The 22,475-nt window shown below is 39.1% G+C and overlaps 1 protein-coding gene across 3 annotated transcripts; it reads left to right on the forward strand.

Annotated features, from left to right (window-relative positions):
• Positions 1 to 6,838: 6,838 nt before the first annotated feature.
• Positions 6,839 to 13,792, forward strand: LOC135966209 (endogenous retrovirus group K member 7 Env polyprotein-like). Of its 3 annotated transcripts, none has more exons than XM_065524018.2 (2): positions 6,839 to 6,945; positions 12,770 to 13,792. In XM_065524018.2, the coding sequence occupies exons 1-2, from the start codon at positions 6,848 to 6,850 to the stop codon at positions 13,383 to 13,385; spliced, it is 714 nt and encodes a 237-aa protein (XP_065380090.1). In that variant the 5' UTR covers positions 6,839 to 6,847; the 3' UTR covers positions 13,386 to 13,792. The 3 variants fall into 3 exon arrangements, 1 of the variants encoding a protein (XP_065380090.1); XR_012419727.1 differs by having other exon boundaries at positions 6,878 to 6,945; positions 10,408 to 13,792; XR_010579362.2 differs by having other exon boundaries at positions 6,878 to 6,945; positions 11,767 to 13,792.
• The last annotated feature ends 8,683 nt before the right edge of the window (positions 13,793 to 22,475 follow it).

A 22,475-nucleotide genomic window follows, 5' to 3' on the forward strand; every position in this document is an offset into this window, starting at 1 on the left:
AGCCTTGATTGCACTTAGGAGCAAATAAATGGGTTATGATAAAAGTATAATTGAGAGCCGGCAGAGAATGGAACTCAATTCCAATATTATATACTCTCTCTAAATAAGGTACAGGCAAGAAGGGAAAGTCCTCTTGCCCTCTGAAAATTAACTGAAATGATCTGATAATAGGCAGGTTAACAGGAGAAAAGGTGTACAGATTAATTAAGGAGCACAGGTCGAAAATCACAGGAGAATGATTACCCAACCACTCAATGAGTTTTAGAATCTTATATACTCTTCTTCATAGGGGAAATGTGGAGAATGTAGGTAATTTTAGGGGGTGGAAAATGATTTTTAAGAAAACTGAATGGGTCAGACAATGGTTTGTAAATGATTCTTTTTGTAAACTGATTGGGATGGGGGAACAGAAAATTGTTTGGAACAAAGTTCTTCTGGGCTCTAGATCTAGTGTTTAATTTCCAGTTTCTTACTCTGTGATATGACTTTAAGTTTTCTCTGGTTAGTAAAATTTCAGAGAGTGGATCAAAGGCAGTTGTGTTCCTCTTTGGCAGGTTAGGTGATTTCTAGGTAAATAAGGAAACTTCAGAGAAGACCCTTATCCTGGGCTTTGGTGGAGAGACAGAGGAATGAGAGGCAGGAAGGGTTGGAAGGTGAGAGAAACCTTAAGCCTGCTTCTTTAGTTCCTCATATCAAGGCACCATATTTTGGGATGTTGTTTTCTGAGCCCCAACATAGGCATAAAATGTAATTGTACAGATGACTTAATAACTGATCTCATACATGACAAGTTTCTTGCATTCCTAACATACATATTTTACAGAAACAGAGAACAGGTTTTGTAAAACACATGCAGGTATTCTCATACAAATGTGTAAAATTGATTTTGTTACTCATTTGTTGCACTTGTTGAATATAAAATGAAGAGATGTGTGTAATGGTATCTGATATGAAATTACAAGGCCTACTGAGAGGCAGTAGAGCTTTGTGATTAAGCGTATGATGTCTGGAGCTGGGCTTTCAATGGTGGAATTATGATTCCACTGCTTATAAAATGTGGGACTGTGAACAAGTCACTTAATATTATCTTTGCCTCAATTGCATTGTCTGAGAAAATGAATATCTCTTTTTCTTTTAAAAATATGTACTCAGGTTGCTATCAGGATACAATCAGCAGGACTATGTTAGGCAATCTTGTCAGTACTAGGCTTATATATTTGCATGGACTATTTCTATATGTGTGAACAACAAGACATTTGGTAATAACTGTTAACTCTGGGACATGGGAATGAAATGGATGTCTGTGCTGGGAGAAAAACTTGGTTTGTCCTTATACTGTTTACATTTCCTACTAAATTAAACGATCTAATTAATTTGAAAGGATTCAAAATAAATAAGTGTACAACAGTTTGGTTTTTCACAGCCATATTGTGTTTACTAGTTGTAGTGTTATGATATATATTGGTTTTCATCCATGGTTCCTGGCTTGTAATTCCCATAGCCCTTGTTACAGTCTTCTGTTACAAGGTTGGGTGTGTTAGGTCTCAGGGTTGGGCCTCTGACCTTCTGCCCTCCTTTCACCTGCCTCAGTACAGGACTCCAAAGTTCCCCTCCTTTCTGGTTGTGGATCTTAAGTCCCTCCCATGAAAGAGCCCTGCCCTATACCTTTGGGGAAGGAATGCTGACATCATGAAACTTCCATAGAACCCAAGGGGGCAGCGTTCAGTGAGCTTGCAGATAGGTGCACACGTGGAGGTTCCTGGAGGGTGGTGCACCTCGGGAGGGCATAGAAGTTCCATGCTGATGAGTTGATGGGTGCAGCATGCCAACATGGCACAAGCATACATATGTAACAAACCTGCACGTTATGCACATGTACCCTAGAACTTAAAGTATAATAAAAAAAAAAAAATAAAGAAGTTCAATGCCCCTTCCCCCAAACCTCACCCTACACATCTCTTCATTTGTGTCCTTTGTGATATCCTTTATAATAAACTAGTAAACATAAATAAGTGTTTCCCTGAGTTCTGTGAGCCATTTCAGCAAATTAATCAAACCCAAAGAGAGGGTCATGGGAACCCCAACTTGAAGCTAGTCCATTGGAAGTTCTGGAGGCCCGGACTTGCACCTGGTGTGCTGGGGGCAGAGAGGGGGCCAGTCATGGGGACTGAGGCTTCAACCTGTGGCCTCTGACACTATCTCCGGATAGTAGTGTCAGAACTGAATTAGAGGGCACACAGTTGGTGTCTGCTGCTGTGTGTGTGGGGAAAATAAAGCCACACATTTGGTCACAAAAACCTTCTTCTGTGTTGATGACTCTTGTGTGAGAGTAGAAGAAAAACATGGTTTGAGAAGAATTTTTTCCTCCACACTAGTACAATTACAGAAAACTAGATTGCAGGTTTTTATAATTTTGTTTTGGACAGTTGGTCATATAATTTCATAATACCAAAACTTGAGAAAATTCTTCTTAGGACTTTTCTATTCTTTGGTATCCTATAAGATTTTCGTAAGACTTTCTCCTTTTTAATAGTTTAAATATCTTTTGGGCAATGCATATTTAATATTTTTCCCATATCTCATTATATATTCAATTATCAACTTGATCTGTTTTGGAGATTCTCGTATTTTGGACAATAGAAAATCATTGATTACAGTACCTCTGCAACCTAAATACTAAAGATGAGTTCATAAAAAAGACAAGATAGTATCAGGCAGCTCTGTCTATGACATTATGAAAATGTTTCACAGGGGCTCTCATCTGTTCAGATGTAGCATCTTTTTGTCCACGAGAGAATAGAGGGTCAGGTTTGAATACAGGTTTATGGTACCTTTGAGTAGGAAAGAAAATGGAATAGATCCAGTGCCCATGAATGGCATTATCCACACACAATGAGTCGGCAGAAAGCTGACTTTGAGAAGAGACTGGGCTATTGTATTCCTAAATTTTGAAAGGTAGGGGAAGTTGAGTGAGAAGTGTGGAAGAACACTGCAAGCTGGAGAGGCACCACACTGTGGACTTTGACTCAAGACAACTGTCAGTCTCAGAGGAGAGAGTGAAACAGAATTGGTATAGTGGAAAGCTGAAAGCAAGAACATTCTCAACTTTGCCTAGAGGTTTATTATCTTGCCACCGTGTGATTTAAGTCATTTAATTACTACCGTCTCTTTTTTTGCTCATACAAAAGCTTGAGAACAGATTGTCCTTACCTAATGCGTATATTTTCCAGACTTCTTTATTCCCATGTTGGCACTAAGCATAAAATATTCCTTAATGGGACTTTGCCTTCCAAATATCTCAATGCTTTTTCTTCATTCTCTGGCACCTGACATTTTATCAAATAATGCAGAGAAAATGTCTTTTCCTATCGCTATAGCAAGCCAGGTGTCAAACGTTCATATTTCTTTCAGGTAACTATACCCAAGAGAACAACACACTTGGCCTTTGGGCAGTAGGGGCTGTAGGGTCTGTTCTGATTTGCAGTAAGCACTGGGAGCATTATCCTGGTGGAGACACACTTGCTTCTGCTTCCCACCCTCATCCCCAAGGTGACAGTCAGTAGGAACACAGTGGCATTTGCTTCTCAGGGAATATGTACCTCCTGACTTACCCATTTGATTAACTGCTAAAAAGTGGGGGTCCACAGTAATAACATATGCAGTACTTTGTGGTAAGAAAGAAGTGTCTCAGTCACCCTCCAAGAGACAGCTAAAAATCAGTCCTATTTTTATAACTAGCACATGTGAGTTGCAGAGTTAATGTTTCATTTAATCTAGAACCTAAAAATTGGTTGGTGCCTTATAGGCTCCTGACCTGTCTTAGCTTTATCCCTACCTGAGGCTTTATTCTCTGAAGCATTGTCTGTGTTTCAGCAGTCATTGCGTAGCAAAGGACGCATGTTGCTGTCCAGAGTACTTCTATGATGACAGCAGGTGATGAATACCTTTTCTATAGGGATGACTAATATGGCTTTAGTTGGGGACCCTTGGTTATGAGGGGCAATAATGGAAAACACTCTAGGACACCTGATAGCCTGAACTCCCATGTAACTGAAATGGCAAAATTGGTCCTATGATCTGGGAATTTGTCCAAGATTTAAAAAATGTATCAGAGAAATTGACTTTCTAATTCATCTTTTTAGGTGCCTGTCTAGAGTCATATTATATGACAGCTTAGCATATGCAGATTTTATGTCTCAACTTACCTTATTATTATGAAAACAAGACTTCTACTTGCTGCAGAGACTTTCTCAGCTTCTAATGAAAAAAAGAGAAGAGAAGAGAGAATAGAAGTATGGTGTAGGCCCCACATAAATAGAAGTAACATGGAAAACACATCAGTGGGAACTGCTGAGGCACTCTAGATAGGGTGAGCCCAGAATTCTTTCTCTATAGCCAACGACTTCTCTCACTTTCCCCAAAAACTGAAGAATAATATGGATTTATGGATTCCATAACACTGTTAAATACATATCTCAGAATTTTTCTTTTCTTTTCTATGTATGTATGTATGTATGTAAGTATGTATTTTTTTATTGAGATGGAGTTTCACTCTTGTCACCCAGGCTGGAGTGTAATGGTGCAATCTCGGCTCACTGCAACCTCTGCCTCCCGGGTTCAAGCGATTATCCCGCCTCAGTCTCCCAAGCAGCTGTGATTACAGGTGCCCACACCACGCCCAACTAGTTTTTGTATTTTTAGTAGAAACGAGGTTTCACCATGTTAGCCAGGCTGGTCTTGAATTCCTGACCTCAGGTGATCCGCCCAAGTTGGCCTCCCAAAGGGCCTGGATTCTAGGCATGAGCCACGTGTGTCCAGCCATAATCTGAAGAATGTTTCTTTTAAATAATTTCTAATCTGTAAGCATTTAGATAATCTAACACCATACTAAGTTCTGTTGCATTTTTGTTTCAGTGACAAAGAAGGCAGGCTGCCTAGATATGCAATAGATGTGGCTCTATTATTTATCTAGTGAAATGTTCAGTTAGACATTTCGGATATACAAAGAAGCAACAGAGTTTTCTGCATAAAAGAGTTTCTGTGATAAATAAGGATAGAGTTTATCGTAAGAGACAGCTGCATCGGTTGATGTTTCAAGGTCATTCAAAGAAGGGAAAAAGAAAACAAGAAGTTGGTAATCTCTACCTAAATATGTGGCAGAAATTCTTGTCTAATTGTCAGAGAAAGGCAAGGCTTTAAAAGAGACTGATGGGAGCAGAAGCATTCTGCCTGCTTTGTGGTTTGCTCTTTCTTCGTGGCAGGGACGGGCTCCTCATCTCCACAGCGGCCAGGGGCTTCTTGCTGGCCTTTAGCTACAGAGCATTGACATGATCTAACATCTATGAAGTGCTTTAAACAGTGGCTGACACTCTATTATGCTCAGCACACAATACAGGGCTTGAAAAATCAGTGATAATTAGTACATATTTGTTAAATTAATGCTTCGAAAAATGCTGGGTTTGTGGAACACAGATGTTCAATATATCTGAGTCCTGGATTGCAGATGTATAATCACGGAAATGAGCTAAGGAATGGAATGGGTCAGATTTGTAACTGTTCACATATTGAACTGGTAAAGAAAAAGGGAAAGGGGTAAATTCAGAGTTTAGAGTCTTTCTGGGTTGGGAATTTTAGCTGTATCTTGGAATAAGATAACAGAGATGCATATAACTGTGAAAGGAAAATAAATCTCATGAGCCCAGAATCACTAAGCCAAAGGGGAAAGTCAAACTGGGAACTGTCAGGCAAACCTGCCTCCCATTCCATTCCTAAATAAGATAGCGACAAAACAAACAAACAAACAAAGCTACCTACCTCCCTCACCATTTGCCCACAAGGAAATTCCTTGTGGACGAAGGACAGACAGAACTCAGTCATCCCTCTGCTTATATGAGACAAATGGATATCTGATTCGTTCCTTTGCCCTATTGTTTCACTAAGCCGGATTGAAGCATAAGTGACTATTTCTGTAAACTGTGTATTCAGCGAAAGGCTAATCAGAAACTCAAAAGAGTGCAACTGTTTGTCTCTTATCTACCTATGACCTGGAAGCCTGCTCCCTGCTTCAAGTTGTCGTGTCTTTCTGGATCAAACCAATGTAGATTTTAAATATATTGATTAATGTCTCATGCCTCCCTAAAATGTATAAAACCAAGCTGTGCCCCCATCACCTTGGGTACATGTCCTCAGGACTTCCTGAGGCTGTGTAATAGGAGTGTCTTTAACCTCGGCAAAATAAGCTTTCTAAATTGCCTGAGACCTGTCTCAGATGTTTTGGGTTCACATAGGTAAGAAAATCTCTGAAACATAGTAGTTGCAATATGCTGTAAAGAATAGAACACTAAGTATGTTTGACTAGACAGGTTAATAGTCTAGTTGAGAGATATAAAAAGGAAGTAGAACAGTAGCATCGAAAGATCTACTGGGGCTCATAAAGTGATACCCTAAAGACTGGTGCTTTAACATGCTGAGAGGTCTTAGAAGCTGCCTCAGGATCAAGGTACCTTTAACCTTGTCTTGTTATCCTACTTCCCCCAAACTCTTGAAGTGCAGGGAGGGAGACTCTCTGTAATTCCTTTATCTGACCAAGAGAGTCTTTCCTGCAGGGGCCTTTGAAAACAGTATGCTGAGAATAGATAGGGCTCAAAGACAGTATCTCCAATTGAACTTTTAATGAACTCCCGTAGGCGCCAAGAAGGCAGGCAGATAAGGAAGAGCATAGAAACAAAGAACTGAGTAGAAGGTTACATCTGGGAAAAGAAAGTTTGTTTTGCATTGCATTCTTTCTGCTGACGTGGGGTTTATGGAGTATAAATAAAGTGAGGCGGAGGCTCTGAGCGCGGCCGCCATGTTCTCTGTGTGTCTTTGTCTTTTGTGTGTTCTTTCATTCTCCACCACCCCCGGCACGGACCCCAACAAGTGGCGCAGCGAGCAGGGTCAGCACGGGTGAGTAGGGGAGAACAAGAAGGGGAACCCCCTAGGGGCGGGTAAGGCCCAGATATTGTTAAGGGGAACCTTCTTAAGCTTTCATTATAGGGAATTCCATCTCTCTGGCCTCAGAATATTTACGGCTGTTTCAAGGACTATTGCCGTCTATAGGAGTAGAAGTGAAAGAAAAAGACTTTGAAGTGATTGTTTGCCCATGTTGAACAACATTGTTACTGGTTTCAGTATCAGACTAAAGTGCAGCTGAATCGCAGAGAATGGTTACAGGTAGTAAAAACTCTGCTTAGAGTTCTCCAGTTAGGGGATATTATGCCTCTAAAATTGTGGACCTTGTGTGACTCTATCACTCAGACATTAGAGTTACTTGAGACTGATTCAGAGTGTGGTAATGTAGCCACAGGAGGAAAGGTATCTGAGGATTTGGGGAAAAAAAAAAAATCTGAAATGGAGCCCATTTGTGCCAGGATAACAGAGGATGGTGGGGGTAGCAAAAGGGGGAGAAGAGAAAAAGCCAGCTCTTCCTTTTTCTAAGGGAAATTCTGACATGCAGTGTATTATGGAAATGCTTCAACAAATATTACAGATACATTCTACTAATTCACCTTTGTGAGCTTTCCCTGTTTCTTTTCCTTCTGCCCTGTTAAAAGAGGATTTTCCAGTGCCTCCAACCCCCCAGCTTCCTTATCTTTACCTTTGTTTGGCAAAGTTGAAGCCCTATTCACATCAGACATACTTTAAATTTATACTAAACACCTGTTTAATATGTCAAAACCAGTGTATATGTATATCTTGTTGTTTGTTAAAATATTATGAGTATTTCAATAGTTAATAAATAAGCACATTAATATTAACTATTAATATTAATATAGTATTAATAACCCCAGCTAGGAAATTGTTATGTTATAGGGGTGCATAGGTTCCACCAATTTACACTCCAAACAGAAGTTGAGTATTCGAGCTGCTTAACACATTAACTACCTCTTGATATTTTCTGTGTTTTTAAATTTTAACCATTGTATTGTGTATGTAATGATTCTCAATTTGGTATTAATATACATATTTCCTAGTGAGTAATGATGTTAGACATATAGATTTATTGTCATTTCCTTGTTCTGCTACTTTTGGTTGGGTTATTTGCCTTTTCTTATTAATATGTTGAGATTCTTTATATTTGGGGATATGAGTATTATTATATATTATATATACTTTTAATTAAAAAAAAAATTTAAGGAGCTGGATCTGTTTCCAATTATTTGTGCTTCTTTTGCTCCTAATGCTCAGTTTTCAAATGGTGGCAATAATGTCCAATTTAATGCCTTACAAATTAAATTTTTAAAAAAGAAATGAAAGCTGCCATTTCTAACTATGGACCTCAATCTCCTTTTATCCTTGGTCTTCTTGATATTTTTCATCAGAAAATTTGATAATTCCTATAGACTGGAAGACTTTGGCGAAGGCTTTTCTTGATTGTTCTCAGTGGTTACAATTGCACAGCTGGTAAATGAACAAGGCACATGTATAGGCTAGGAAAAATATTATGTGTGATCCCCCTGGACCCACTGAGGAACAACTCACAGGCACGGGCCAATATGCTACTCTTAATGCTCAGGCTGGTCTAGATGATGTTGCCCTTACTCAAATCAAGACTTTGTTTTTAAGGGCCTGAAATAAGGTAGAGATAACAGGAAAATGTTCCCTTTCCTCTGTGAAGATTTTATAGGGCACAAATGAACTATATCCAGATTTCGTAGCCCGTCTCCAGGATGCTGTCTTCAAAATTGTGGGTGCTGGCCTTGCTTCAAAAATTTTGTTACAAACATTGTCTTTTAAAAATGCTTATGCTGACTGTTAAAAATTGTTAAAATCGTTAAAGGCCAATGGGGAAAATTTAGATAACTATATTAAAACTTGTGTTAGTGTTGGAGGGGCTATTTATAATGCTCAATTATTTGCTGGAGCTTTGTCTAAATCCTTAAAAGGAAATAACAAACAAGGTGTTTGCTTTCAGTGTGGTAAACCTAGACATTCCAAAAAAGAATGTCATAAAAATTGAACACTTTTATCCCTCAAGGCAGAAAGCTGCCTTCAGAGGTGTACAAATATTGTGGTAAAGGTCGACATTGGACAAATAAATGTCGTTCCAAAACTGATAAAAGTGGAAATTTACTATCTCCTCTCCTGGGAAAAGGGAGCCGGGGCCCACAGGCTTGGGGCCCCAACAATTACAATACAAGTCTACTACAATATTCAGTGAGCAATGGCCTACAACATTAAGGAATAAATTCAAGTCCTCCTTAAGGATCCCACACCTTACCCCAGTTTCTCAGCTTTATGCAGCAACTAAGCAGAGCGCCGCTGCTGACTTAACTATTGCTCAGCCTTATACTTTGTCTCCTAATAGAGGAGTATATAAATTAGCTATTAGAGTGTGTGGCCCTTTGCCAAAAGGACATGATATTACTAATAAAATTTTTATTTTGGTACAAGTTTCACAATTTATACGCCTGGAGGCAGGGGAACGTATTCTCAATAGAGAGGGTTTCGTAGCACAGAAAAAACTGTTTTTTTGGGAAACTTTAGTTTCTAATCAAAAGCCCTTATGTTCATTGCACATTAATGGGATAGTTTTAGAAGAGTTAATTGATACGGGGGTGAATATGTCTATTATTTGTTTAAATTAGTGGCCTATACAATGGGAAAAAAGACAAGTTTCAGTTATACTCACTGGCTTGGGTGCTGCTTCTGTGATTTATCAAGACGTAGAACCTTTAACCTGTGTCGGTCCTAAAGGTCAACAAGGTCAAGTGTTTTTTTTTTTATTTTTATATTGTTCCTATCAATATTAATTTTTGGGAACAAGATCTTTCACAACAATTTGCTGCTTTTTTAAACATTCCTCATATTTCCACAGCTGCCAAAAATATGATGTTCAAAATGGGCTACAATCCTTTAAATTCATAGCCACCACTCCTATTTAGGTGAAACAGTGACCATTATTTAAAGAAATACTTAGGACTCTAAAAGAGTAAGTCAAAAAACAAATGGCCGAGAGGAATATAAAGCCACGTATTTCTGCATGGAATTCCCGTCTTTGTCTTGTCTTAAAACTATAAATGTTTACATTAAACCTAGGGAAAGTTTACAGCCTGGTCTTCCTAATCCTGCCCTTATCCCACAAAGTTAAAACCAGAGAAAAGCAGCAAGATGCTTTTGTATCATTACAAACTCAGCTTTCTTTCTACTCACTTAATATTGCCACAGAAAAAATTTAACTGGATTTTCTTATTCAATATTTAGATTATACCTTGGGGGCACAAAATATTCGACCCCAAAAAATTCAAATTCGACGTGATCATTTAAAAACATTAAATGATTTTCAAAAGCTTCTAGGAGACATTAATTGGATGCGTCCTGTTTTAGGAATACCAACATATCAGTTATAACATCTTTTTTCTATTCTAGAAGGAGACAGTCACTTGGACAACTCACGCCATTTAACTCCTTTGTCTTTACAGGAACTCCAGCTTGTTGAAGAGCAACTTCAAAAGGCCCTTCCGTTTGTTTATTTCATACTTTACCTTCTCCCACAGGAATGATTCATCAAACTAGTCGACCACTAAAATGGATCTTTTTGTCCAATAAAATATCTAAATGCTTGGCTACTTATATCGATCGTTTAGCTGAACTGATCATCAAAGGACGGCATCACTGTTGACAACTTTGGGGAGGAGATCCTTCCTTAATTATCTCTCAATTCACTCATAGTCAGATCACTTATCTTCTTGCAACTTCTGATTCTTGGCAAGAAGCTTCATCAATCTTGAGTTACAGTTTATCCTTATCCCTCGGTGCAATAGGGAGAATTGTTTGCTATTCTCATGGTCTTACTTGATTTCCCTACTACTGGTTGTAACATTGTTAGTGATTCTCAATACGCCGTTTATGTTACTTCTTATATTTCTCAGGCCACTTTACCTCTTTGTGCTACTTCTTCTCTTCAGAAATTCTTTTTTTTGTTATCCTTTACTTTGAGCCAACGTCGAGCTCCTTTATTCATCACTCATCTTTGTTCTCATTCTCAACTTTCTGGACCATTAGTTCATGGTAATACTCAGATTGATTTGCTTTTAATCGGCCACCTACATGCTGCAGAACAAAAATATACTCTACATCACACTAATAGTTCTGGCCTTCAACGATGGTTTCATTTAACTCATAAACAAGCTCATTCTCTTATTCGAGCTTGTCCTTCCTGTGCTCCTTTGAGCATTCCATCCTTCCATCCTGGGGTTAATCCATGAGATGTCCCTTCTTTTGGACGATTAAAATGTTCATCATACCATTGATACCTTTTCTCATTTCTGTTATTACTCATCTCTTAGTTTGTTTCGCCATCATGGGCATTCCTCTTATACTTAAAACTGATAATGCCCCTGCTTATGTCTCTCATAAATTACAAGTTTTCTTACAGCAATACAATATTCAACATATCACCGGTATCCCGGGCAACAGTCAAGGTCAAGCCATCATTGAGCGTGCAAATTTAACTTTAAAAACTTAACTATTAAAACAAAACAAAAAGGGGAAATGAGCCCCCCAGAAACCAGATTTTGAAACCAGATTTTGAAGGTTCTTTTTACCTTAATTTTTTTGAATCAATGGAGACAATTGCAAGATTTGCTGCCGTAACCCATCTTTCCTCACCTCCCTCGGTGATAGTCCCCGCTGCCAGTTTAAAGGTTTGGTATCCTAATGAAGAAGGTAAGTATGTTCAAGGGCAAGTTCTAAAACAGGGACAGGGCTATGCTCTTGTCCTTACAGGGAGCGGACCTGAGTGGTTTCCTACAAGATGTTTGAAACCCTGTTGAAAAGAAAACTGGATTCAGCATGCATTTCTTCCTTTGTTGGATGTGCCTCGGCGGGGGACTTATTTCTCTTAGTGAGGCTTTGTATGAATATTGGACTTATATTCCCTTTCCACCCTTGTATCAGGGAGTCGCCTGGGGGGAGGCGGAAATTAAGGTTTTCACCAATGACACTACTTGGATGCCGTCCCCCTATATAGACAAGGACAATATAGAACGGGAAACGGGAATTATAAACAACACATATCAATTTGGAGTGGAAGGAGTTCCAATATGTATGGGAAATAGTTCTCATTGTCTCCGAAGATCACATGAAGCCTGGGCTGTTCGTTATAATCATAGTCATGTGGCTGCTAATACTGTTATTATTGTAACTAGAAGTTTTTAATATAATCATACTGTATATAGTAATGAAACTATTCCTAGTTCTTTACTTTTTTGTCCTATTCTAGAGGTTTCCCTTAATATTGAGGTGCTGGAGTGACAACAATGTCGGGGAACTAAACCCCGGATTTTATTAGAATACAATGGGATGCAAATAACTGATTGAAGTGTGCACAGTGATTTTCAAACAAAATTTAGTCACATACCTTTGAAATGACACTGGGTAAATAAAAGTATTGCTGCTAACAGTAATGAAACCTTGGTATGGCGTGAAGGAGGCCTGAAGTACAGAGTTATTTTTGGAAGTTGTTAGCTGCAGGCGATGCCATTAGCACTTTTGTGGGGAATATGCCCCTTAATCTTTCTAACCTGAATAACTTCTTTCATATTCAGTTATATTGAAATACCTCCTGATATATTATTGCTTGTGTCCGTAAGCCCTACCTATTATTAGCAGGGAATTTGACATGGGATAATGATACGGGGATTGTTAATTGTACAGATACGTGTACATTTTTGTCTTGCCTCAATCATTCCTGGTAGCACAACTTTACTGAGGATATTTATATCCTCAGGGCTCGTAAGGAAATTTGGCTACCTGTTAACCTTACGCGACCGTGGGGGGCATCACCTCTTGAGACTTATATTTGGACTTCTCTCCAGCGAACCCTCCGTGCCCTTGGACTTATAATTGCCTCGGTGATGAGCCTTGTCGCCATCGTCTCCACTGCAGCCATAGTAGGGCTCGCTCTTCATCAAAGCATACAAAATGCTGAATTTGTGCAGCAATGGCACGAACAATCTCACCGGTTATGGCTTCAACAACGAAACATTGATTCTCAACTTGCTGAAAGATTGGACAACATGGAACAAGCCTTGACATGGCTTGGAGATCAGCTCACTGTCCTCAGTACTCGGATAACATTACAATGTGATTGGAACTCCACTCAATTTTGTGTAACGCCTGTGCTTTTTAACATCTCTCAAAATTGGACCGTAATCCAAAAATTATTAATAGGCCATAAAAATATTAGTTTGGACATCCAAGAGCTCACTCAGAACATTTCCGAAGCATTTCGACAACAATTACATGTGTTGTCTGGAACTGTAACCCTTCAGGAGCTGGGTCAGCGCCTTGCTGCCTTTAACCCATGGACCCAGATGAAGACATGGATTTCTACAATCTCTTGAAGTATATTGCTTTGGGCACTTGGATTGGGTCTACTTCTTTTGGTGATTCGATGCTCCCTCCATCACCTCCAAAAACAAAAGAAAACGCAAGAACAAATATGGGCTACCTTTTTAGGATTGAGGCAAAACAAAAAAAAAAGGGGGGAAATGCAGGGGCCTTTGAAAACAGTATGCTGAGAATAGATAGGGCTCAAGGACAGTATCTCCAATTGAACTTTTAATGAACTCCCGTAGGCACCAAGAAGGCAGGCAGATAAGGAAGAGCATAGAAACAAAGAACTGAGTAGAAGGTTACATCTGGGAAAAGAAAGTTTGTTTTGCATTGCATTCTTTCTGCTGACGTGGGGTTTATGGAGTATAAATAAAGTGAGGCGGAGGCTCTGAGCGCGGCCGCCATGTTCTCTGTGTGTCTTTGTCTTTTGTGTGTTCTTTCATTCTCCACCACCCCCGGCACGGACCCCAACACTTTCCAAAAGAAATGCAAGTAGAGATTGGGAGTCATCACTACACCCAGATAGATTTTTTATTTATTTTTCTGAGGGCAGCTACAAGAGATTGTTTGGAAGTCTTTATCTGCATAATAAGAAAACCTTTGATCCTGTGCAGATGAACCCTTCACCATCCCATTAATACAAGAGCTAGAAATAAATTATTAGGCAGACAGTGATGGTAAAGGAGTCCTTGGCATGCCTTTTTTTTTTTTTTCCAGAAAGCAGCCCCCAAATCATTTATTTTCTAACGAACAGCAGCCTGAAAAATTGAGCTTCAGACACAGATAAGCAAGCTGGAAGCTTGCATGAGCAAATGTCAGCAGCTGTGCAAAGAGAAGAGGGCTACCTGAGAGCCAGGCATGTTCAACATGGAGGCTGTATCTTCCCTTTTCTTTGTCACCATGTGTACGGTAAAGGAACAGGCAACACGGCATTGACCAGGTGGAGAACCCATCTGCATAATAGAAGATTAGAATGGGGTGGCCAGCTTCTTTGTGTGCTATGCAAATGGCACACCTGGTCCGACCAATCTTCCATGGCCTATGTAAATCGGACACTGCCTCCTAAAGCTCATCTGTGAAAACTTCTGCATTTCACTGCAGAAGTGGCAATCCATTTTCTCTGGGACCCCTCTCTGTGCAGAGAGCTCTTCTCTTTCTTTCACCTATTAAACTTCTCTTCTTAAACTCACTCTGGTGTATCCACGTCCTATTTTTTCGTGGCTGTGAGACAACAAATCTCAGGTATTTACCCCAGACAACAACGCCGCTTCACCATAATATGGGCTTCCTGCCTCCTGAGACCATTTATTCTGCCTAATAATTTACTTCCCCTCAAATAATTGTCTACATTCCCCATATCCCTGTTTCCCTTTTAAAAAGAGCATATAAGCTTCTGTACCACATTGCGTTATTGAATCATCATTTTTCTGAAACTTGCCTGTACTATGCACGTTAAAACATAATATGTGTGCCTTTTTTCCTATTTATCTGCCTTTTGTCAGTTGATTTTCAGTGAAACTTCAGGGGGAAAAGAGGACATTTTCCTTTGGTCCTTACATATGCACATATTTTTTAATATATATATATACATATAGTATTGTATACTGTGATATGCTCTGTATTTTTAAATGTCCTGGAAATGGTAGCATTTATTAATTATGCAGAGTTTATGAAAGATTAGCAAATTCTCATGGAAACAGGAAAAAATGAAACATAGGTCAATGTAATTAAAAGAAGGAAGTCCTATTTCTTTTGAAGAGGTCAGAAAGTGATGAGACTTTAAAAATATCAAATGAAGAGATTTCTTAAGGAAAAGGGTAAAATAAGGTTTAAAGAACAAAAATTGATATTCTTCACTACAATCTCAATTAAATTATAGACAGAAAAACTACGGGCGAAGAGATTGAGATAAAAATAGCAAAAGCGAAGAACAAAAGAGTAATTTTATACATTGGTTTAAGGTTATGAAAATAACACACCAAGAAAAACTCAGAATTCTTTTCACATAGACACAATGTTTGATAATTGCCTAGGAAAATTTTGGAAGGAATTAAAATGTGGTAAAAACATTGATATATGTAAATAAAAATTAAACAAGAAAAATTAAAAATTGATGATGATATCTTTAAAAGGGGAAGGGAAGTATAGAGAAGGAAGTGATGGTGGTAGGAGGTAGATAAACCCTAGGCAGACAGGGCCAGGTCCCCAGTGAAACCCGACATTGAAGCCAAAAAGTTTAAAGTCTAGCTACAAGTCCCAGGTAAATGCAGGCTGGACTGAGAACCTGTCTTCTCATTTGGCACACTTTCCTCTGACTGATTCTCCACCCTTCACCTATTTTACATATACCTACACTTTCCTAATTGTTTTTTTATTCTGTCATGCCCAACTTTGAGTGGTGCCTTTGTTTTAGCCTTTTTTGCATACTCACAAAACAATCAGCATGCACTCCCCATTGTGAGCCCATAAAAGCCCTGGACTCAGCCACATTGAGAGAGAGAGACCACCCAACTTTGGGTGGGGCACCACCCTCATGTCCTGTCTTCACTGAGAGCTGTTTTATCACTCACAAAATTCGCTTCCACTCTCCTCACCCTTTGATTATCAGTGTAACTTCATTCTTCTTAGAATGGATACAAAGAATGGGTACCGAACGTGGGTACAAAGAAGGCTCTAACACTGTGGCTATCTGCCTTCTACTGGCAGAGGGTAACCATCCCACATGATGGGAAACAGTAGTGGGGCTGAGCCAGTCTCAGATCTGTGGGCTGGAGTGGGGCAACAGGGCTGACAGAGCTAATAGCACATCATTGTCTGTCGGGCAGTGGATGGTGAGACTAAAAGAGCTAATTAGCATACTGTAACACCCTCATTGGGGTTTCAGGGTTACAGGCACCCCTGCTTGGGCACCACTGTGTTTGCCTCATATGGACACCAGAGTCACTGTGGGAGTTGCTTGTGACATGCCTGGTCCAGCCGCAGGGCTGCATGGAGCTCACCCCTGTGCTGGCACTTGGACCCCACACTCACTTGCTCCCACACCCCGCCCACCAGGGGCTGAGTGCACAGTCGTGATGGCTATGGGATCTGTACCAAGGTGCAAGCCAGGTGCAGCCCATTGGGCCAAATACCTGGGGCATCTCCTGTGGTGAACTTGGGCCTGAGCAAGGCTTGGGCAAGGAAATTACCAGCTGGAGGTGTCTGGCTGGCAAAGTGATGGAGAAAAATCCTTTGTCGGGCTAATATCCAGAACCTACAAAGAATTCAAACAAATTTACAAGAAAAAAACAAACAACCCCATCAAAAAGTGGGCAAAGGATATGAACAGACATTTCTCAAAAGAAGACATTCATACAGCCAACAGACACATGAAAAAATGCTCATCATCACTGGCCATCAGAGAAATTCAAATCAAAACCACAATGAGACACCATCTCACACCAGTTAGAATGGCGATCATTAAAAAGTCAGGAAACAACAGGTGTTGGAGAGGATGTGGAGAAATAGGAACACTTTTACACTGTTGGTGGGATTGTAAACTAGTTCAACCATTATGGAAAACAGTGTGGCAATTCCTCAAGGATCTAGAACTAGAAGTACCATATGACCCAGCCATCCCATTACTGGGTATATACCCAAAGGATTATAAATCATGCTGCTATAAAGACACATGCACACGTATGTTTATTGAGGCACTATTCACAATAGCAAAGACTTGGAATCAACCCAAATGTCCATCAGTGACAGACTGGATTAAGAAAATGTGGCACATATACACCATGGAGTACTATGCAGCCATAAAAAAGGATGAGTTTGTGTCCTTTGTAGGGACATGGATGCAGCTGGAAACCATCATTCTTAGCAAACTATCACAAGAACAGAAAACCAAACACCGCATGTTCTCACTCATAGGTGGGAACTGAACAATGAGATCACTTGGACTCAGGAAGGGGAACATCACACACCGGGGCCTATCATGGGGAGGGGGGAGGGGGGAGGGATTGCACTGGGAGTTATACCTGATATAAATGATGAGTTGATGGGTGCTGACGAGTTGATGGGTGCAGCACAGCAACATGGCACAAGTATACATATGTAACAAACCTGCACGTTATGCACATGTACCCTAGAACTTAAAGTATAATAATAATAAAAAATAAAAAAATAAAAAAATAAAAATAAAAAAAAACCAACTGGAAAAATCCTTTGTCAGAAGGAAAAATGATTTTCCCTCTCTAAATAGTTGTTATTTGGGGCAACAACTGCAAAAAACAAAGATTAATAAGAGAAAAACAAACAGAAGTTTAATAACATGTATACCTCATGTACACATGTAGCTACCCAGAGAAGTGAGTAAATCTCAAAGATTTGAATTCAGACTTAAATATCATTCCACTGATAAAAGGGTATGTGGAAGCCCAGTAATGAAGAGGTCACTAGAAAAAGCATAGTAAACAAGGTAAGGTTTGTTATGCAGATTTAAGTTGATACCTTCTTCATTGTTAAGAGGTCTGTAGTGATTTAGAGTCATCTTTTATTTCTGGTACAGAAACACACACAAATGGAGACTTCCTCTATAGATGTAAATTTTCTTTACAAAAGGGTAACTCCTACTCTGTTTTCAAAATATCTCCTGTGTCTCCAGTTTCTCAAAATAATCAGCTCAAAATAATACTTATGGCAAAGAAGCGTATTTTGGGATGGATTTTTCTGATCCCCTTCAAGAGAATATTGAAAAATTCATATGATTACAAGATTTTATTAAAAAATGCTTTCACAGAGGTAAGAAAAATTAGCCCAAATATGAATATCTAAGGTATAGCAATAGACGAAATGGATTATTTCCATGGGAACTTAAGGAAGATAGTTTAAAAAGGTGGGGTCGGAGGGTGAGGGAAATATGTATGTTGAGATCACTGAAATGTTTCTGCACTGAGAAATGCAAATCAAAACTGTAATGAGATATTATCTCACCCCAGTTACACTGACTTTTATAAAAACAGAGGCAATAACAAATGCTGAGGAGGATGTGGAGAAAAGGGAACACCCATACACGGTTGATGAGAATATAAACTGGTATAGCTATTATGGAAAACAGTATGGTGGTTTCTCAAATAAACTAAAAGTGAAACTACCATATGATCTAGGAATCACATTACTGGGTATATGTTCAAAAGAAAGGAGATCAATATATCAGAGATATCTGCACTTCCATGTTTATTGCAGCACTGTTCACCATGCCAATAGCCAAGATATGCAATCAGTCTAAGTGTCCATCCATGAAAGAATGGATACAGAAAATGTGGTTTATATAACCAATGGAATATTATTCAGGCATAAAAGGGAATTAAATCCTGTCATTTGCAACAACATTGATGGAACTGGAGAACATTATATTAAGTGAAATAAGCCAGGCACAGAAAGACAAATACTTCATGTTCTCACTAATATGTGGGTGCTAAACATATTTATCTCACAGAGATAGAATGACAGTTGTCAGAAGTTGGGAAGAGTATTAGGGAGAGAGGGAGATAAAGATGGATTGGTTAATCGGTACAATAATATAGTTAGACAGAAAGATTAATATGTAATCTTTGGTAGTAGAATAGGGTTACTACAGATAACAATGGTATGTTTTATATTTCAAAAGAACTGGAAGAGCAGAATTGGAACGCATCTAACACAAACAAATGGTAAGTGCTTGATGAGATGGATATACCTTGATTTGATCATCACACATTTTATGATTGTATCAAAATTTCACATGTACCTTATACATATGTATGATTATTATATATCCATAAAAATAAAAACCAAAATGCTTCTGCTTCAATGTTTTGGTTTTCTTTTTAAGAGTATAGTAAGCCAGTTGTTTTAACAGAATATGGGAAGATTTTATTTAATAAATTAATCAGTAGCTACATAATGGCACTTGTTATGTTCATAGGCAAGGTAATATAATGGAATAAGCAAAGTTTTTCTTTTGACACACCTGTGTTCAACTCCTCCTTCTGCATTTCTTAGGGTATGTGAGTGAGTGATTATGTAACTTTGGGATAAATTTTTTAAAGCTTATACTTTTTTATCTGGATAAAGAGAAAAATAAAAATAATTTTTAAGATAATGAGAAACAGATTAAAATGTAAAATAAGTAGCACAGGATCTGTGCAAAGCATCAACTAATTTGTTATTCTCCCTTCCCTTCCAAACTGCACCTTTTTTTCCTACCTATTTTCTGAAGTTGGGTTATATCTTACACATGTCAAAAAAAACTTGCTGGCCATCATGGCAAAGAGTTATGTTTTTATTGTTTCTGCTTGTGAAAGCTCATTTTTTTTTTTTTTTTTACAGAGATTCTTGTTTTTAATGGTTACCTCAGTAGAGATACCTATAGTGATAACATCACAGGCAATAGAATTTTAAATTAATTCTGTATTCTTATTTTTTGCTTAAAATGTCTTTGAAAAGATTACATTGTGATGCAGAGTTTAAATGTGAAGTTACATTGTGTATAGAAGACTGTTTGTCACAAGTTAAGTAATTTAAAGATGGAAGAAATGGCCAAATCTCTCAGAATAGAACACAGAACTTTTCAAAGCCAGGAGAGGTTGGAGTGACTGAGTAGTACGTTATAAAGGACAGTATCACTCAGGTGCCCATCAGTGATCTGTCAAAGACCTCCAGGTGACTAACAAGTGAAGTGTTTAACTTCCATTAATGTATACTTCAATTGAAGATGTAGAGGTGGAAAGGTATAATACCTTTCCTCACCCATCATAAGGGTCAGGGCTAACATTCCTATAGCAAAAGATAGGTTAACAAGAGGAAAACATAACAAATTTATTTAATCAAAGTTTCATGTGATAAGGAAGCCTGCAGAAATAATGACCCAAAGGCCCAGGGAAAACCATTCATTTTTGTGCTTAAATTTGAGGAAGAATGGACAGCTGTGTAGAAATGTAACAGGACAAAAAGAGTACAATCTAATGGTAATAGACTGAGTGGGGGTGGGGAGGGAGCCCAGCATTGCCTGTCTGTTCAGATCCTTCTTGGCCTCTCTGTGTACCATTCCTTCCTCTGGGAATAGGGCAGGACTCCTTCTGGAATGAGGGTCTAATGGTCTACAATCTGTCAAGGAAGGTCAGAGATTTTTTTATGGCCAGCTCCTACATAGAAAGGTGCGGGGAGGTTAGAGTAACATTTTTAGATTTTATAACCTACCTTGGGGGAGGGGAATTCTGGTTTCTATGACTCTCTTTGTGGATGAAAGAGGAGTGGGAAACACAAAGGAATGAGAAGATCAGAGACTTTTCTTTTGAAGCAGCTTCTGAGGCCTCCAATCTCATTGAGCTTAAAGTATTCAGCATGTCAAAGCACTGTACTTTTGTCATAACTCAACGGATTCTTCTTGCCCATTGCCCAGAAAAGGCAATGTACTGAGAACAGTAGGTACTGCAGCAAACAAAAAGTTTAATGCTCACAAGGCCAGCCAAGCAGATGGATGGGAGATATTTCTCAAATCTGCTTTCCCAAGAATTTGGAGGCTAGGGTGTTTAAGGGTACTTTGGTGGGCAAGCGGTTGGGGAACAGTAAAATCTGATTGTGCTCAAATGCTCAAACTGTTCAAACTGTCTTCAAGCAGCTGAGTCATTTCCTGGGAGGGGGGGGGTCTCAGGACAAGGTGTTGTCCCTTTGTCTACCAAAATGCTAAATCTGAAAAATACCTCAAAGACTGGCTCTTTAGGTGTCACAATAGTGATGTTATCTACAGGAATAGTGGGGGAAGTTATAAATCTTGTGATCGCCAGTTACATGACTGAGACAGGTAAGCAACTTATAGAAAAGCAAGCTGAGCAACGGCAGGTTATTGTTTAACTATGCTTGTTCTTTAGCAAAGGTCAAGCTCCTACCATAATTCTAACCTTGAATGCAGCTTCAATCTCCAAACAAGGAAGCGAGCCAGTTTTCCTTGTCTCAAAGTTTACAGTTTATAAACTAAATTTAACTTATAAACTAAATTCATCTTATAATTACCTTGGCCTCCATACTAGCCGTGGATAGAGCTGGAGCAGCTGGGAACACAAGGTGCCATGTCCCAAGGATGCACAGAGCGGTAGGGCCCTGGGGCCCTGAAATCATTTTTTCCTCCTAGGCCTCAGGGTCTGTGGTGGAAGGGGCTGCTATAAGGTCTCTGCAATGCCCTGGGGGCATTTTCCCTATTGTCTTGGCTATTAATATTTGGTTCTTCTATACTTATGCAGATTTCTGCAGCCTTGAATTCCTTTCCAGAAAATGGGGTTTCCTTTTGTAATCCATGGTCAGGTTGCAAATTTTCCAAACTTTTATGCTCTATTTCCCTTTAAAATATAAGTTCTAGTTTCAGGTCATTTCTTTGTTTATGCAAATGAGCATAGGCTTTTAGAAGCAGACAGGCCAAATCTTGAACACTTTGCTGCTTAGAAATTTCTTCTTCCTGATACCCTAAATCATCTCTCTCAAGTTCAAAGTTCCACATGTCTCTAGAGAAGGGGCACAATGTTGCCAGTCTCTTTGCTAAAACATAGCAAGAGTGACCTTTAGTGCAGTTCCACAAAAGTTCCTCATCTCCATCTGACACCACCTCAGCCTGGACCTCACTGTCCATATCACTATTAACATTTTGGTCAGAACCATTCAACAAGTTTTTAGGAAGTTCCAAACTTTCTCTCATCTTCTTGTCTTCTTCTGATCCCTCCAAATTGTTCTAACCTCTGCCCATTACACAATTTCAAACTAGCTTCCAAATTTTTGAGTATCTTTATAGAAATGCCCTACTTGTTTGGTATCAAATTTCTGTATTAGTCCATTCTTGCACTGCTATAAAGAACTAGCTGATACTGGGTAATTTATAGAGAAAAGAGGTTTAATTGACTCACAGTTCTGCAGGCTATACAGGAGGCAATGCTGGGGAGGCCTCAGGAAACTTACCATCACGGTGAAATGGCAAAGGGGAAGCAAGCACATCTTCACATGGTGGCAGAAGAGTGAGCAAAGGAGGAAGTGCTACACCCTTTTTAAAAACCAGATCTTGTGAGAACTCACTCACTATCATGAGAACA

This window comes from Macaca fascicularis, chromosome 11, assembly GCF_037993035.2.
Source record: "Macaca fascicularis isolate 582-1 chromosome 11, T2T-MFA8v1.1".
Lineage (NCBI taxonomy): Eukaryota > Metazoa > Chordata > Mammalia > Primates > Cercopithecidae > Macaca > Macaca fascicularis.

Coding starts and splice junctions, on each gene's coding strand:
- LOC135966209 (XM_065524018.2), top strand. CDS start 6,848: ATGTTCTCTGTGTGTCTTTGTCTTTTGTGTGTTCTTTCATTCTCCACC. Junction 6,946..12,769: donor AGCGAGCAGGGTCAGCACGG/GTGAGTAGGGGA, acceptor TTATATCCTCAG/GGCTCGTAAGGAAATTTGGC.